The sequence below is a fragment of the Equus caballus genome, chromosome 2, assembly GCF_041296265.1.
Source record: "Equus caballus isolate H_3958 breed thoroughbred chromosome 2, TB-T2T, whole genome shotgun sequence".
NCBI lineage: Eukaryota > Metazoa > Chordata > Mammalia > Perissodactyla > Equidae > Equus > Equus caballus.
In genome coordinates this window covers 86,713,703-86,730,768 of record NC_091685.1, presented here as the reverse complement: position 1 = coordinate 86,730,768, position 17,066 = coordinate 86,713,703, and the positions used below count along the sequence as shown (strand labels likewise).

At 35.0% G+C, this 17,066-nt stretch overlaps 1 protein-coding gene across 17 annotated transcripts in view; it reads left to right on the top strand.

Moving 5' to 3' along the window:
* Positions 1 to 17,066, top strand: part of ARFIP1 (ADP ribosylation factor interacting protein 1) — a 121,370-nt gene that overhangs the window by 61,677 nt on the left and 42,627 nt on the right. For 10 of the 17 annotated variants that reach the window (XM_003364539.5, XM_014737937.3, XM_070261474.1 and 7 more), the window contains 3 exons: positions 4,524 to 4,619; positions 12,998 to 13,110; positions 16,103 to 16,324. In XM_003364539.5, coding sequence (XP_003364587.2) covers positions 4,524 to 4,619; positions 12,998 to 13,110; positions 16,103 to 16,324 — 431 coding nt within the window. The remainder of the gene's footprint in view (positions 1 to 4,523; positions 4,620 to 12,997; positions 13,111 to 16,102; positions 16,325 to 17,066) is intronic. The other 7 variants (XM_070261478.1, XM_070261481.1, XM_070261476.1 and 4 more) reach the window with 1 other exon arrangement.

The window sequence follows — 17,066 nt, the reverse complement described above, 5'->3', positions numbered from 1 at the left end:
TATTTCCTTTTTCTCCCCAACACCCCCCGGTACATAGTTGTATATTCTTCGTTGTGGATTCTTCTAGTTGTGGTATGTGGGACGCTGCCTCAGCGTGGTTTGATGAGCAGTGCCATGTCCGCGCCCAGGATTCGAACCAACGAAACACTGGGCCGCCTGCAGCGGAGCGCGCGAACTTAACCACTCGGCCACGGGGCCAGCCCCAGTGCCCAGGATTTTTATTGTAGATTGCTCACATAGGCTTCCTCTGCCCAGCATGGACCAAGATTCCAGACTCCCAGAAAGAAAGCAGGTGTTTAGCATAAACAATACTGTTTGTATAAACAGTTTAGGCACAGTGAGCCAGTCCTACTGTTTTGGGAATGGAGGGGATCTTCCCAAAATTTAAGTTCTGAGATGCCAACCCAGGGCCAATCTTGTAAGCTGGTCTTTTTAAGGATAAGCAGTTAAACCTGCTACCTTAACTCTTTTCTGCACACATTCCATATATGTCTATTTTTAATATAACGGAAAAAGTTACCTGCTTTTTTAATGCTTTTGTCTAGAATAACCTTTTTAAAGTGTTTTTTCATTTTCACTTGAGTGCAAGACAGTAAAACAAGGTAAACTTTTGGATGTAAAAAGTGGATTGTTTTCTTGACAGAGCTGTAATTAACGTAGTAGCTATAGTTGATGTTCAATTAAGTATATTAATTTTAACACTACATTATATTTTACAAAATGAAAAAGTATCTCCATGCCTTTGCAGTTGTTAGCCCTCTTGCAGGTAATATTCTATATTTTTATTAAATTTATGGCCAATACTTTATTCAAAAACAACTTATATTTTCAAATATATACTTAGGTCCTAGAAACAAGCATTTAGGATAATCCTGTATAATATCCTCTACTCTAGGCTGTAAAATTAATGGGCTATCTAGTGACACCATTTTTTTCCCCTTTTCATTCTAATGTTCAGAAAATAAAGCTCTAGAAAGGGAGCATATGTGTCCATAATCAATAGTCATTGAGTAGCATGTGGCAATCTTATCTAGGGGATAACTTTCAGTTTGAAAGAGTTGACTGAGTGCCTAAAATTACGAGTCCTGAAAGATATAAGGCTTACTTTGCATAATATGACACCAGTTTTGGACCAATCACCAATCCCCAAATTTAATTTCAACATAGAATAAAAAGATACTTTTACTATGAAGATACTTTAAGTATTTCCAGTGAAATTATTTAGGCTGACATTTGGTTTAATCTTTTTCTCTTTAAGTGGAATAGTATTAAACAAGAATCTAAGTCAACTGGCCTTTGTAAAGTGCTTTGCCCTGAGCATGAAAATGCCAATCTATTTCACTTGCTTATAGATACATCCTAATCCTTCAAATTGGAATGAAAATACGTTTCATAATAATGGCAGTAATTTATGTCTGAAATTAGTTAAGCATTTATTGGCAAGTTATAGTTTAGTTAAGTGCCCTTGTTTTAAGACATATGTAGATAAATTGGAAAAAACATGAGAAAAAGCAACATGATTAAAATTTAGGGAATAGGTCTTAGAAAAAAATGTTAAAGGAGTTGGAGCTGTGTTAGCTCTCTGAAAAAATGACTTAATGACAACTTAATAATGACTCTATTGCTTGAACAGTTACTAAAAGAAGAGTCTTACCCATTTACTTTTCCATCTCTAGAGCAAAGTTACAAGAAATCATACTTAAGTTCAGCCTAACAACAACAAATACTGAAATTTGTCTAGCAAATGTGTTGCAGAATCAATAATAGTGGAAATCATGAATAAATCAAAGCTTACAAGACTGAAGTGAATTTGGTAACTGAGTTTTTTTTAATGGGGTTTTGGTCATTGCATGCATATTCATATTCATACTTATATTCATATTCTTGGATTTCTATTGTTGAATGAAACGAATTCTCCAAATTTATTTGATTAGCAAGATCCTAGATTCTTAAGAATTCTTTTTTATTGGATATTAGTGAATGATTTTAGTAAGTAATTTAGTCTAAATTAGTGGTTTAAAGGGTTGAAGATACACAGGAGTGATAATTTGAAGATAAAGAATATTGACAATACAGAGAAGTGATAATTACCCTTGAAAGTAAAGCAGAAAAGCTGAAGTACTCAGTTACCTCAGCACCATGTCTTTTGCTACTTTAGTTTGAAAAGTTCTGTGTCATTTGTTACATGTATTATACACATCTCATGTTGTGTCATGGGATTATTTCTTGTGCAAGATTGATAAACAATGATAACCAGAACAACAGAGCTCTGTTCCTCGGATCATCAAGAAATGGAACTACACTAGTCATCTTTTATTTAACACTGCCTCATGTAAAGATAGTCTTTGTTTAAAATGGTGATTGGACTGGATAATCTATTAAAATGCTTTCCAACTCGACGAGTAATTTGTGGATTGGCGTTTTCTGCATTGAATTTAATAATGGAGATATTATGGTGTTGATTCAGAACATTTGAGTCTCTAATAAGCTGTTTTAACCTCTCTGGGGTCTCTTTTCTCCTTTAATTTAATGTGAGACCAGTTGATTTCCATCATCCCTTCCAGTTTTAAACTTTATGGTTTAACAGATTTAAAGAGACAAATCTCTCTCAGTTTGAAAGGTAGCGCCAATCTATTTAGGTCTATTGCATGTTTGTATTTTAATGTCACAATCAGTTCAAATTAAGGTTTTCATATTATTAGAACTGGTGACTTTCTGCATCAGGACTTAGTATATCTGAGATATGACCAATTATTGCTAATTGTAAGTAAAGAAAGTTGATGTTGATTCTGTCCTATTAGAAAATTTTAATTATAAATTTGATGCATTATGTTTTATAAAGAAGTGGGAAGAAGTGTAATTGAAATAAAAGTATCTTACAGACATTAAAATATTCTCCGCTAGGGTTGGCCCCGTGGCCGAGTGGTTAAGTTCATGCGCTCCACTGCAGGTGGCCCAGTGTTTCGTTGGTTCGAATCCTGGGTGTGGACATGGCACTGCTCATCAAACCATGCTGAGGCAGCGTCCCACATGCCACAACTAGAAGGACCCACAACGAAGAATATACAACTATGTACTTGGGGGCTTTGGGGAGAAAAAGGAAAAAAATAAAATCTTAAAAAAAAATATTCTCAGCTAAATGTGGAAAGATGTGAATAATTTTTTCAACTTCTTTTTAATTATCACTCCTCTACAGATGTACAGCCTTTAGAATTTGAAATAAAGAAAGCAATAGATGCTATATGGTTTTCTGTGGTTTAATGGTGGCCATGAGCAACATTGTTGGGTAGTCAGTTTTTCTTACTTTGTAGATAACTAAAGCTCAGAGATGTTAAGTAATTTGCCAGGGTGTTTATGATACTGTTTGGTAAGTAGAGCTAGAATTTCAAGAGTTAGAATTTAAAACTTAGTTGTATTTTACTCAAAAATTGTGTTCTTTCCTCCTCTTCTCAAACTTAGTTGTGTTTGAGAATCATCTGAGTGGCTTTTAAAAAACTACAGGTGCCGAATGTACAATGTATTGTGTACTTGAAATTTGCTAAGAGAATACATCTCAGGTGTTTTTGCCACCAAAAAAGGGTAACTTTGAGGTGACAGATATATTAATTAGTTTGATTATGGTAATCAGATCACAATACATACAAAACATCACGTCATATACCTTAAATATCTACAATTTTTATTTGTCTAATAAGTAAATAAAAGCAAAAAAACAATTGAATAAAAAAGCTAAAACTGTCCAAAACCAAAAATCCCTGCAGATACCTGTTTCACTGATGATCAGTAAATCTTGTGGAGTGTCCCAGGTATGTCTTAAAACTCCAAAAGTGATTCTTATGATTAATCAGAATAATATCCTGTCATCAGCACTTCTCAAACTTCACATACATACAGATCACCTGAGGATCCTGTGAAAATGCAGATTCGGGTTTGGTAGGTCTGGGGCAGGGCCTGAGACTTTGCCTTTCTAATGAGCTCCCAGGTGAAATAATTGATGTAGTGCCTTGCAGCCATACTATGAATAGCAGTGATCTATACTATGTGTATTTGATTTATGATTTGAAATTTCACATTCCTGTGAATTTTAATTGTAATTTGATTCAGTATTACATGCCTTTGGATTTCTACTTGAATAGCTTTCCTTTGTATGTAAGACTAACAAGTTATAAAATATTTACTTAAGCTTTAAATCATTCAACAATGGGTCTTTAATCACATTCTGTTAATTGATTTGAAAATAGCAGAATCCCGTTAAAGTTCTGTTTAGATGTGATCTTGCCAAGTTTCTTATAGTTGTATGCTTTGTTTGGCTTTAATACTTAGATGAAAAGTTTATACAAGAACCCAGCCTAGTGGCATCTATTTATTGTTAGTCCATTCCTGCAAGAAAGCGAATATATTAATTCCAGTTTTTAATCCCAGTTTTTGAATATTTTAAAGAAATGTCAGTAAACCTATACTCAAAATGTACAGTATATGGAGGATGAAAAGGATTTTCACAGTTAAATATCTACCCTTTCCAGGTTCCCCAGCGCCACCATTGCCATCTGTTATGTCTCCCAGCAGGGTTGCAGCTAGTCGGCTGGCTCAACAAGGAAGTGATGTACTTGTTCCTGCAGGTATTCACTGCCCTGAGTGGATAAAGCCCTTGCTCCTGCTGCAGCTAAACTAATTCACTAACTTTCATAATCACTTGCTTTATATTCTTAGGTGTGTGTTTTTTCTGCCTTTTTTGGTGGCTGCTGCTTTTTTTTTTAACAACAAGGGAAATAATCTTTCTAGCTTTATCTGTCTTTCTGGCTTTTCAGAGTTCTTAGCCACATCTCAAACCTGAAGTTTAATCACTTTAAGTTTAAAAAACATTGTAAAATTTGATTCATTTTAAATATCCTTTCTGTACTCTGGAAAATGTAGGATCGCTTATTTGATCTTAAACTCTCAGCTTTGCAGCTCTCCTCTCTTTTTCAGTTAAATAGAAAAAGAGCCTTCAACAATTGGGTTGTTCATTATTTGGAATAGGTCAAGTGGAAAAGGTTGTGTCTTTCTATTTTCAACCTCAGCTTAAAAATAGTTTGCATATCGCAACAAAATACTATGTAATTTACCAGTTATGCCCAGTGAAAAATACTTGGGGGAAATCCATTTCTTTGCATTGAATTTGCTCTGTACTTTAATATTGCTGGGCTGTAAATACAGGGAAAAAAATTGAACTCTGTATTTCTTTTTATATGAAATGTTAACATTTTGTATTTTGTTTCTGTGAGAATTTTGTAAATTCTTAAATTTGTTTGCTGGTCTAGCTATAGGAGTAAGTAAGAAAGGAAATTTTTGCTGAGTCTAACTTTTTTTTTAATTGAGCTAACATTGGTTTATAACATTGTATAAGTTTCACGTGTACAACATTATAATTTGACTTCTGTATACACTACAGCATGCTCACTGCCAAAATTTAGTTTCCACGTGTCACCATACAGTTGACCCCTTCACCCATTTTGCCCTTCCCCTGCCCTCCTTCCTCTCTGGTAACCACCAGTCTGTCCTCTGTATCTATGTCTTTGTTTTTCTTTGTTTTGTTGTGTTTATATCCCACATATGAGTAAAGTCATCCCGTATTTGTCTTTGTCTGACTTATTTCACTTAGCGTAATACCCTCAAGGTTCATTCATGTTGTCACAAGTGGCAAGATTTCATCTCTTTTTGTGGCTGAGCATTCCATTGTGTACATATATATGTACATCACATCTTCTTTATCCATTCATTCATCAATGAGTTCTTAGGTTGGTTCAGTATCTTGGCTGTTGTAAATAATGCTGCAGTGAACATAGGGGTGTACACGTCTTCTCAAATTCGTGTTTTTATCATCTTATCAGACCCTCTGTCCATTTTTTAATTGTGTTGTTTGGTTTTTTTGTTGTTGAGTTGTTTAAGTTCTTTATATATTTTAGATATTAACCCCTTACCAGATACATGATTTGCAAATGTCTCTCCCATTTGATAGGCTTCTTTTTGTTTTGTGGATGACTTCCTTTGCTGTACAGAAGGCTTTTAGGTTGGTGTATATTCCTATTTGTTTATTTTTGCTTTTGTTTCCATTGTCTGAGGAGACATATCCAGAAAGATATTGCTAAGACCAATGGCAAAGAGCATACTGCCTATGTTTTCTTCTAGGAATTTTGTGGTTTCAGGTCTTATATTCAAGTTTTTAATCTATTTTGAGTTAATTTTTATGTATGGTATAAGACAGTGGTCTAGTTTCATTCTTCTGCATGTGGCTGTCCAGTTTCCCCAGCACCACTTAGCAAAGAGACTTTCTTTTCTTCATTATGTGTTCTTGGCTCCTTTGTCATAAATTAGCTGTCCATGTATGTGTGGGTTTATTTCTGGGCTCTCAGTTCTGTTCCTTTGATCTGTGTGTCTGTTTTTCTGCCAGTACCATGCTGTTTTGATCATATTATAGCTTTGTAATATAATTTGAAACCAAGGAGTCTGATTTATCCAGCTTTGTTCTTTTTCCTCAGGATTGCTTTGGCTATTCGGGGTCTTTTGTGGTTCCATACAAATTTTAGGATTTTTGTTCTATTTTTGTGAAAAATGTCATTGGGATTTTGATGGGGATTGCATTGAATCTGTAGATTGCTTTAGGTAATATGGACATTTTAACAATGTTAATTCTTCCAAGCCATAAGTACAGACTGTCTTTCCATTTCTTTCTATCTTTTTCAATTTCTTTGAACAGTGTCTTACAGTTTTCAGCATACAAGCCTTTCAACTCCTTGGTTACATTTATTCCCAGGTATTTTATTCTTCTTGTTGTGATTGTAAATGGGATTGTTTTCTTAATTTCTCTTTTTGGTAGTTCGTTGTTAGTATATAGAAATGTAACAGATTATTGTATATTAATTTTGTACCCTGTAACTTTAGTGTATTCGTTGATTATTTCTAATAGTTTTTTGGTGGATTCTTTAGGCTTTTCTATATATAAAATCATGTCATCTGCAAAAAGTGACAGTTCTACTTGTTTATTTCCAGTTAGGATGACTTTTATTTCTTTTCCTGCCTAATTGCTCTGACTAGGACTTCCAATACTATTTGGAATAAAAGTGGCAAGACTGGGTATCCTTGTCTTCTTCCTGATCTTAGAGAGAGATAGCTTTCAGCTTTTGACTGTTGTGTATGATGTTAGCTGTGGGTTTGTCATGTCAGCCTTCAAAAACAGAAGCCAGTTTAAGAGGCAGAGTATTTATTTGGGATCAAAGAATTGCAACTCAAGGGGCAGAGATTTAGGCAGAAACCCAAATAGTGTTCCGCTAGGGAGTCAAAGTGAGGGGCTTTTAAAGGCAAAGAAGGGAGGTTATATTAGAAAAATTTTAATTGCAGCTGGAGACAGAGAGCTAGTCTTGGCTAGCCATTGACTGACTATTGAGTCTATCTTCAGAAAGTCAGGGGCCAGCCGCGTGGTCGAGTGGTTAAGTTTGCGCACTCCGCTTCGGCATCCCAGGGTTTCGCTGGTTCAGATCCCAGATGTGGACATGGCACTGCTCATCAGGTCATGCCGAGGCAGTGTCACACATAGCACAATCAGAGGCACTAACAACTAGAATATACAACTATGTACTGGGGGCTTTGGGGAGAAGAAGAAGAAGGAAAAAAAAAGAAGATTGGCAACAGATATCAGTCTGTGATCAGGATGTCCATTCTCCTGCTGACTTCTCAAACAATTGATCGTAAAACAATTGCCGTTTTGGCCCAGTCCAAGGGTTTAGCCCAGCCCAAGGTTCAAGACAGCAAGGCAGTTTCTCTGGAAAGGCAGCTCTGACTCCATTTTAAAACAGTTCACTAAAGTCAATTTTGACAGTCGTATATGGCCTTTATTATGTTGAGATACATTCCTTTTATACCTGTTTTTTGGGGAGTTTTTATTGTAAGTGGATGTTGAATCTTATCAGATGCTTGGTCTGCATCGATTGAGATGATCATTTGATTTGTATCCTACATTTTGTTAATGTGGTGTTATCGTGTTGATTGATTTGTGTTTGTTGAACCATCTTTTGCATCCTTGAAATGAATCCCACTTGATCATGGTGTATGATCCCTTTAAGTATTGTTGTATTCAGTTTACTAATATTTTATTGAAGACTTTTGCATCTGTGTTCATCAGAGATATTGACCTGTGATATTCTTTTTCTGTGTTGTCCGTGTCTGGTTTTGGCATCAAGGTAATGTTGGCCTCATAAAATGAATTAGGAAGTGTTCCCTCTTCTTCCATTTTTTGGAAGAGTTTGAGAAGTATAGGTGTTAAATCTTCTTTGAATGTTTGGTAGAATTCACCAGTAAAGTCCCAGACTTTTGTTTTTGGGGAGGTTTTTGATTACTGATTCAATCTCTTTACTAGTGATCAGTCTATTGAGACGATCTCTTTATGATTCAGTCTTGGAAGGTTATATGATTCTAAGAATTTATCCATTTCTCCTAGGTTGTTCAATTTGTTGGCATATAGCTAGCTATTCATGGTAAACTTTCATAATCTTATATATTTCTGTAGCATCCATTGTAACTTCTCTTTCGTTTCTGATTTTATTTATTTGACCCTTCTCTTTTTTTCTTAGTCTAGCTAAAGGTTTCTCAATTTTGTTTATCTTTTCAAAGAACTAGCTCTTTGTGTCATTGATCTTTTCTATTCTCTCTTTAGTCTCTTATTTTATTTACTTTGCTCTGATTTTTATTATTTCCTTCCTTCTGCTGACTTTGGGCTTCATTTGTTTTTCTTTTTCTAGTTTCTTTAGGTGTAAGGTTAGGTTGTTTATTTGAGATTTTTCTTGTTTCTTGAGGTAGACTTGTATTGCTATAAACTTTTCTCTTAGTACCTCTTTTGTTGCATCCCATGGATTTTGGTATTTTCATTTTCGTTTGTCTTCAAGTGTTTTTTTATTTCTCCTTTGATTTCTTTGTTGACCTAATAGTTATACAGTAGCATGTTGTTTAGTTTCTGCATATTTGTGATTTTTCCGTATTTCTTCTTGTGGTTGATTTTCAGCTTTGTACCATTGTGGTCAGAAAAGATGCTTGATATGATTTCAGTCTGTGTGCATTTATTGAGACTTGTGTTGTGTGCCAACATATGGTCTGTCCTTGAGAGTGTTTCATATGCACTTGGGAAGAATGGGTCTTCCACTCCTTTTGGATAGAATGTTCTAAATATATCTATTAAGTCCATCTGGTCTGTTGTTTCATTTAAAGCTAATGTTTCCTTGTTGACTTCTCTCTGAATGATCTATCCATTGACGTAAGTGGGGTATTAAAGTCCCCTACTATTATTTATTGCTATCAGTTTCTCCCTTTAGGTATGATAATAATTGGTTTATATATTTTCGTGCTCCTATGTCAGGTGCATATGTATTAATAAATGTTATGTGTTCTTGATGGATTGTGCCCTTTAGTATTATATAATTTCCGTCTTTGTCTCTTGTTACCTATTTTGGCTTGAAGTCTCTTTTGTTTAATATGAATGTGGCTACAGCTGCTTTCTTTTAGCTGCCATTTGCAGTATCATCTTCCATCCCTTCACTTTGAGCTTGTGTTTGTTGTTAGAGCTGAGATGAGTGTTCTAAAGGCAGCATATAGTTGGGTCTTGTTTTGTAATCCATCCAGCCACTCTGTGTCTTGATTGGTGAATTCAATCCATTTACATTTAGGATGATTATTCATATGTGAGGACTTAGTACTGCCATTTTATCATTTGTTTTCTGGTTGTTCTGTATCTCCATTGTTTCTTTTCCCTTGTATTTCTGTCTGCCATTTTAGTTTGGTGATTTTCTTAAGTTCCTTTTTTTCTTTTGTGTCTCTGCTCTAGAGTTTTGTTTTGTGGTGTTTGTATAAAATGTCTCATAGATAAACTAGTCCTTTTTCTGCTGATAGCCTCTTATCTTCGTTTGCCTAAAAAAGTTCTGTCCTTTTTCTCTTCCCCTTTTGTGTTTTTGTTGTCACAAATTACTTCTTTTTATGTTGTGAGTTTTTTACCAAATTGACGTAGCTATAGTTATTTTTAATGCTTTTTTCCCTTTAACCTTTGTGCTATAAAGAAGTGTTTAAGAACCTGTTCTGAAGTAGAGTTGCAATTTTCTGATTCCATCTGTCTATTTATTACCTAACTCAAAGTTTTGTATACTTCTGCCCTTTCCTTTCAGGTAGAAGAGCTCCCTTTCAACATTTCTTGTAAGGCAAGTCTAGTCATGAAGAAATCCCTGAGTTTTGTTTTGTTTTGTTTTTTAGCTGAGGAAGATTCACCCTGAACTAGCATCTGTTGCCAGTCTTCCTCTTTTTTTTTTGCTTGAGGAAGCTTTGCTCTGAGCTAACATCTGTTGCCAGTCTTCCACTATTTTGTATGTGGGTCACCATGACAGCATGGGTGCCAATGAGTGATGTAGGTCCTCAGCCAGGAACTGAACCTAGGCCACCAAAGCTGAGCACACCAAACTTAACCACTAGGCCACAGCACCACCCCCCCACCTCAGCTTTTGTCTGTCTTGGAAAGCTTTTATTTCTCCTTTGTATCTGAAGGATAACTTTGCTGGATAGAGTATTCTTGGCTGATGGTTTTTATCTTTCTGTATTTTGAATATATCATTCTACTCTCTCCAGGCCTGTAGGGTTTCTGCTCAGAAATCTGCTGATAGCCTGATGGGGGTTCCTTTCTAGGTTACTGTCCTTTTTTCCCTGGTTACATTTCAAATTCTTTATCATTGGCTTTTGACAGTTTTAATATACTCTGTCTTGGAGGAGGTCTTTTTGCATTGAGATAATTAGGTGTTCTATTAGCCTCTTGGACTTGTATATCTAATTTCTTCCCTAGGTTTGGAAAGCTCTCAGCTGTTACTTCTTTAAATAAGCTTTCTCCTCTCTTCTTCCTCTCTTTTCCTTCTGGGATATCCATTATCCTTATGTTACCTTTTTCTAATGGAGTTGGATAGTTCTCATAGAGTTTTTCAGTTTTTAAAAAGTCTTAGTTCTCTTTCTTCTTCTCCCTGAATCATTTCTAGATTTCTGTTTTTGAACTTGCCAATTCTCTCTTCCATGTAGTCTGCTCTATTTCTAGTGTTTTCTATTGTATTCTTCATTTCATTTGTTGAGTTCTTCAGCTCCAGAAATTCTGTTTGTGTCTTTTTTAGAGTTTCAATCTATTTGGTAAAGTATTTCTTCTGTTTACTAACTTTATTCCTGAGTTCATTGAATTGCCTCTCTGAGTTTTTTTGTAGCTTGTTGAATTCTTCATGATGGCTATTTTGAATTCTCTATCAGTTAAATCAAAATCTTCCATGAGTTTAAGTTTGGTTTGTGGAGAATTGTCTTCTTTTTGTGATACTGTGTTACTGTGATTTCTAATGGTGCTTGATGAGTTGGTTCTCTACTGGGTGCATTTGAGGTAGATAACACATTTCTTATTTAGGTAAAGCTTTGTTTACTTTGATTCTAACAGTTCAAGTGGTTGGTAATTAGAAGTCTTTTTTGTTGTTGTTTTTCAGTAGGTGGCGCTATAGCACAAGATTTTGGTTTCTCTTACCTGAGCCGTGGCTGGCTGTATTTGAGAATCAGCACTTTCCACCCTCTACCACCTACACCAGAGGTGTCGCCAGTGCCCTCATTGGTGCTGGTGGCTTGCTGCTACCTATGTCACTGTGGTCACTGGTGTTGTTGGTTGGGGCATTGTGGTAATGAGTGCCTCTGCCACATGCTGGATCACCTGGGTTGTGGGCACTAACAGTAAGGAGGGAGGAAGCCAGGGTTGTGGGCATCTCTTCCATATCTGGGGTTGTCAGGTTCATGGGCCCCACTGCTGCTGCTATCTGGTTCCCTGTGGCTGCATGTGCCACTGCAGCTGGGAGCCTGGAGTTGTGTGTGCTGCCTCTGCTGCTGCTACTGGGTTCCCTGGGGCTGTGGGCTCAGCCACCATAGGTAGGGGGCCCAAATTGCAGGCACCTCCTCCACTGTTACCCCGATCCTTCCTGCTCTGTGTGTTTCAATTCACACACCTTCTGATGTGCAGATATATGGATCTTCTGGTGGCCTGGTGTTGTCAGAGAAACTTTTGTAGAGTTATGGATGTTTCACTAGTTGTAGATTGAAGGGGAGAGACAAAGGGAGCATCTCATGCCACCATGATGCTGATGTCACTCAAGCTCCAAATTTTTAAAACTATTTTTTACAGCTTTTTCTCTTTTCTTTATTTCATTGTTCTTTTTAAATTTTTGTAAAATTTCTATCCCAAGTCATTAATATCATAAACATTTATTAAGTATTTTTTCTATGAAAAACATTTTACTATTAGGAACTATATGTAGTTGTAGAGTTGCTTGTATGTCATAATTCTTAATTGTTGGAACAACATTGTCAGGGCTTTATATTGCCTTTTTTAAATTATGGCTTTTGGAGGAGGGGATTTCTTGAGGGAAAAAAGGAGGTACAATGTAGGTCTTGTTTTAACCCAGTCTTTCATACTGGTAGTAAGATATTTTTAATTACTATTTGAAATTTGAGTTACATTTTTAAATCCTCCAAAATCATAGTAACGTTCTGTTGTTGTTCTTTTCTGCATAGTTCAGTGGAAGGAGATCACTGTGAGGTGTACGCGGCCTTTCAGATTTTTACTGACGCAGCTTTTTTAGGGTCATTAGGTTATAAGATTAATTGTGGGAATTTTATTGTTTTTTGAAGTAAACAGCAATTTATTTAGAAAAGAAGGCTGATTGCAGTGCTTTTTGTTTTTTTTTCTCTAAGAAGACGGACAAACCACATGGCATTTGTATTTAATGGACAGAAGTATTTTTTAAGCATTAGGAAATTATCCTCAATGATTCCAGGAAGTTCTCGTCCTTCACTTTGTGGGAACCTTTTTATTTTTAAATGCATAAGTAGTTTAATTTGAACAGCATCAATGTTTTGTTTTCTTTCCCTGTTTGTCTTTATCTGGTTTGTGTTTTTATCTTTTGTTATGATTATGCAGGTTGCCAGAGAACACAGACAAAAAGTGGACCAGTTATTTTAGCAGATGAAACTAAAAATCCTGCAATGGAGAAGTTAGAACTTGTTAGAAAATGGAGTCTAAACACCTACAAGGTTTGTGGTTTTTTAATATTTCCACACTAACTAGCTCTAAGAATTTTTATTTGTATGTTATTCGAATTATTATTTTGCATGTATATGAATATATAGGAGAGAATAATGCCATCTAAATATAAAAATACAATTAGAAAATGAAGTCTTTTGTTCTATTATTGGTCTTTTCATAAATGTAGTTTGAAAAGTCAGTAGCAAAAGAGTAAAAAAGCTACTAAAATGCTTATTAGTTGCTGGGTAACACATAATTGAAGAAGAAATATATCGCAGTGGAATATGTTTAGCTGTAGAACTGCTATAGATACGTTTGTCCCCATTTTCCTCTTCTTGATACTTTTATAGTACCTGAATGTGAAGAGAGGTATATTAGTTTTCCAAAGTTTGGATTTCTTTGATTTAATTGTAATAACTAAGCATTACAAGTAAGCATTCCTGTTTTTTTTGTCATATTGCCTTATTCATTTACTGGTTGACCTATTTTCCCTGTTCAGTTTCTAATATTTCCTTTTATGCTCCCTTCTTCCTTATACTTCATCCTAGTAACTCTTTCAATATCTATCACTTGTTGCCATGAAATTATTCTTTTCGTTGTACTTAAATGTGTTTATTCATTTCTTGGCATCATAGAAAAAGCTCTTAGTGCTGTTTAAATATTCAGAGTACATGGTGACTGTCTCATAAATTCATAAGTTGTGTGATTGTACAAAATACCATGAATCACAGTATTTATCATTTTGTTTTATACACTCTTCCCCAAGAAGAAGATCTACATAGAGCACTAATTTACTTTTGCTTCTTCCTCCCCCTTTAACTTTGCTCCATTTGTCCTATTATCTTCAAAATGAATTCTTAATTTATAAGTGTGGAAAACTGGATAGGACCACCAGCTCACTGTAAGTCATTTGCATTTTCAGGGACCTTGAAGAGTAGAGAACTGAGATTCTTAATTCTCTTCTATTTTAAACTTGCTTCATAATATATACCAGTCTCCAATTTTGCATTTTAATTTCAGTATATACTAGGAAGCGTTTTAAATAAAAATCTGGTTTTTAGTGATTATATGAGAAACTTGCTCTGGAACCCTGATGAGTGGTGAAATGACTAGCAACTTTATATTTTCTCACTATAACTTTCTTTACAAAGCTCCATGTAGGTTATCTATAGTACACTCACTTCCTGATTACTTAGATTGTGCTTAAGAGTGTATAGATATCTGTATTGGAATACAAGCTCTGTAAGTTCAATTTCAAAACTTGTTTCAAGTGTCCACATTTATCTTAATATGCCTCATAATCACTATTGCCTTACTTTTCGCACTGCCTTAGCTTCCTGGAAGTAAAAAAACATTTCTCATTAAAGCTTTGACCCTACTGTCTGCTTGTAACCATTATTTCTGTGGAAAAATGGCCACTCAGACAATACAGTAGACCTTACTTTCATTTTGCCCAGTCTCCCAAGCTCCTTCAGTGAATTCTGCCTTCCTGACTTTCAAAAAACTATTATATCTGGGTTGCTATGGAAGGTGTCACATGCTTTGGCTTGTGAATAGAGTAAATGTCTCAGATAATATTGCACAGGGAAAATCCTGGTGTAGATGAAAAGTGGGAATGAGTGGTATATCTCCTTTATCTTGTTACCATTTTAGAAATAATAATAATGTTGATGTTTCTCTCATTAAAATCACAAAGTCTGCAGTTAAACTTTTCTCTCAGTGTGATTTTCATCTCCCAGCATTGTTTGTATGTTTTCCATAGGAATAGTTTTACCTCCCTTCTGTGAGTTTGGTCTCTCACCTTTCCTATCATTTTCTATATAGATAATTTCTCTACTTTTTTTTTTTTTACAAAGAACTTCTTTATAAAAAATGTTTATTCATAAAGATCCTTAATTGATGACAACAGAGAATGTGCCAGGGAATTTGTTTCAATTTTAAATAGAAAAATATGAGTAGCATATAATATGCTAACATTAAAAGGATAATATATATGTTTATGTATACTGACAAGGAAAAAAAGTCTTAAGGTATTTGTTCATAAAAAAGAAATGTTCAGGATATTATGTATAGCATAGCATGGTCTCATGTTTCCTTTAAAAATACTATCTATATGATTATATAGGTTTAGAGGAGCATCTAGATTACCCACCAAACTATTAAGAGTAGTTTTCTACTACTTAGTCAGATTAAATGAAGGAAGGGGAAATTCACCTTTTATTTCATTCATTATTTTAATTTTTACAACAAATATTAATTCTGTAATCAAAACTTTGAGAGACATGATAAAAGAGAAACTTTGCAAATTTTAAAAATTGCAATACTTATTTACTACTTTTTAAGAATAATTTTGTTAACTTTAAATAATGAGGAGTATATTAATTAATGCCCTTTATGGTTACTTTCAAAGTGTATTATTGAATAGTGAAGTTGCTTATAATTTTTTATTTCTAACAAAAATTACTAGGAAACTTATTTCCATGTGCTCTGAAATTAGGTACTTTCAAAAAATTATGAATTCCTATATCATTATTTCTGGGGCTGAATAAAGTATTTAAGGGGAAGATAGAAGGAAAAAAAGCGTTTGCAACCAATAGGAGTGTTGAATTTTGGTATTCTTCTTATTCCTACGTTAACAGTCCGGTATTGTTCTTAAGTCAATGTCAAGTATCTCAGTTGTTTGAAATAATCTACCCAAGTGCACTAAGCTTGAAATATGATTATGTGAGAGAGCTTATCTGGCAGTATTATATAAATTAGCTACTAGTCTTAAAACTTCCTCGGATTAGTACTAGTTATTAGGCACGTTTGGTAAATTTACTTTCTGAGTCCCGATGAACTTCTAAAGGGGCTGACAATTTTCAGTTTGTTAGGCTACCTTGTTTGAAGCCAAAAATGGTGTATGCCATGTGCTCTAGCAATTGTACTTTGGATTGCTATATTATTATTTTTTCTTTTGTTCTTTTTTTTTCTAAACAAAGTGCATCTCTCCACTTTTAGTGCACTCGACAAATTATTTCTGAGAAGCTAGGCCGTGGATCAAGAACTGTGGACCTTGAACTTGAAGCTCAGATTGATATATTAAGAGATAACAAGAAAAAATATGAAAATATTCTAAGACTGGCTCAGACATTGTCAACCCAGCTTTTCCAGATGGTGCATACCCAAAGGCAACTTGGAGATGCATTTGCTGACCTGAGTCTGAAGTCACTAGAACTCCATGTAAGATTATTTTAAGTAACTGTTGGGGGAGGAGAATGGCAATAGGAGTATTCTAAGAGGTAATTTGTACGTTTCTAATTTGCTCAGCTCTTAATAAAATTGGAATCCTGAGGCGTTCTTTTAAGATATTTCATATAATTTTTAAGAAGGCCCAGCTCACTTCTCTCAATATAGTAATCTAGTTGTACCCTAGAGAAGATGTCAGCTGGAGGTTTCAGGGGAAGGGAATTTGTTTAATGGAAAGGAAAAAGAGAGTACTCAGCCTGCCTGAGGGTAGAAAGAATCATAGCTATGTAGAGCTGGGCGTGGGTAAAAAGTAAATTCAGGCACCTATTGAAAATCTCTTACCTAGTTTCCAAGTGTCTTGAACAAATAGTAACTTGCTTGACTGGATTCGTGATATACTTTTACTGAAATCAACATAAGTTACGAATTTTAGAATGAAACTATTTTCCTGCAGCTGTCTCTATAAGTATTCAGCAAAGCATCCCTAAGACTTCTTATGATATCTTAAGTGACTCCTCTTATGTTTTCTGTCTTCTTTTTTTCCTCACCTGGAGCCAAAAGGTGCAGAAATCCCTTGCCTACAGACTTCTAATTTGAAGAGTTAGATAATTTAGAGCAGTAAATCATTTGATAATATCTAGAATCTTGGACAAAGAAAATTTGGCTAGAGATAGCAGTATGTATCATACTAGAGAAAAACACTGAGATTCAGTTCTAACTGCATCATTAGACAGAC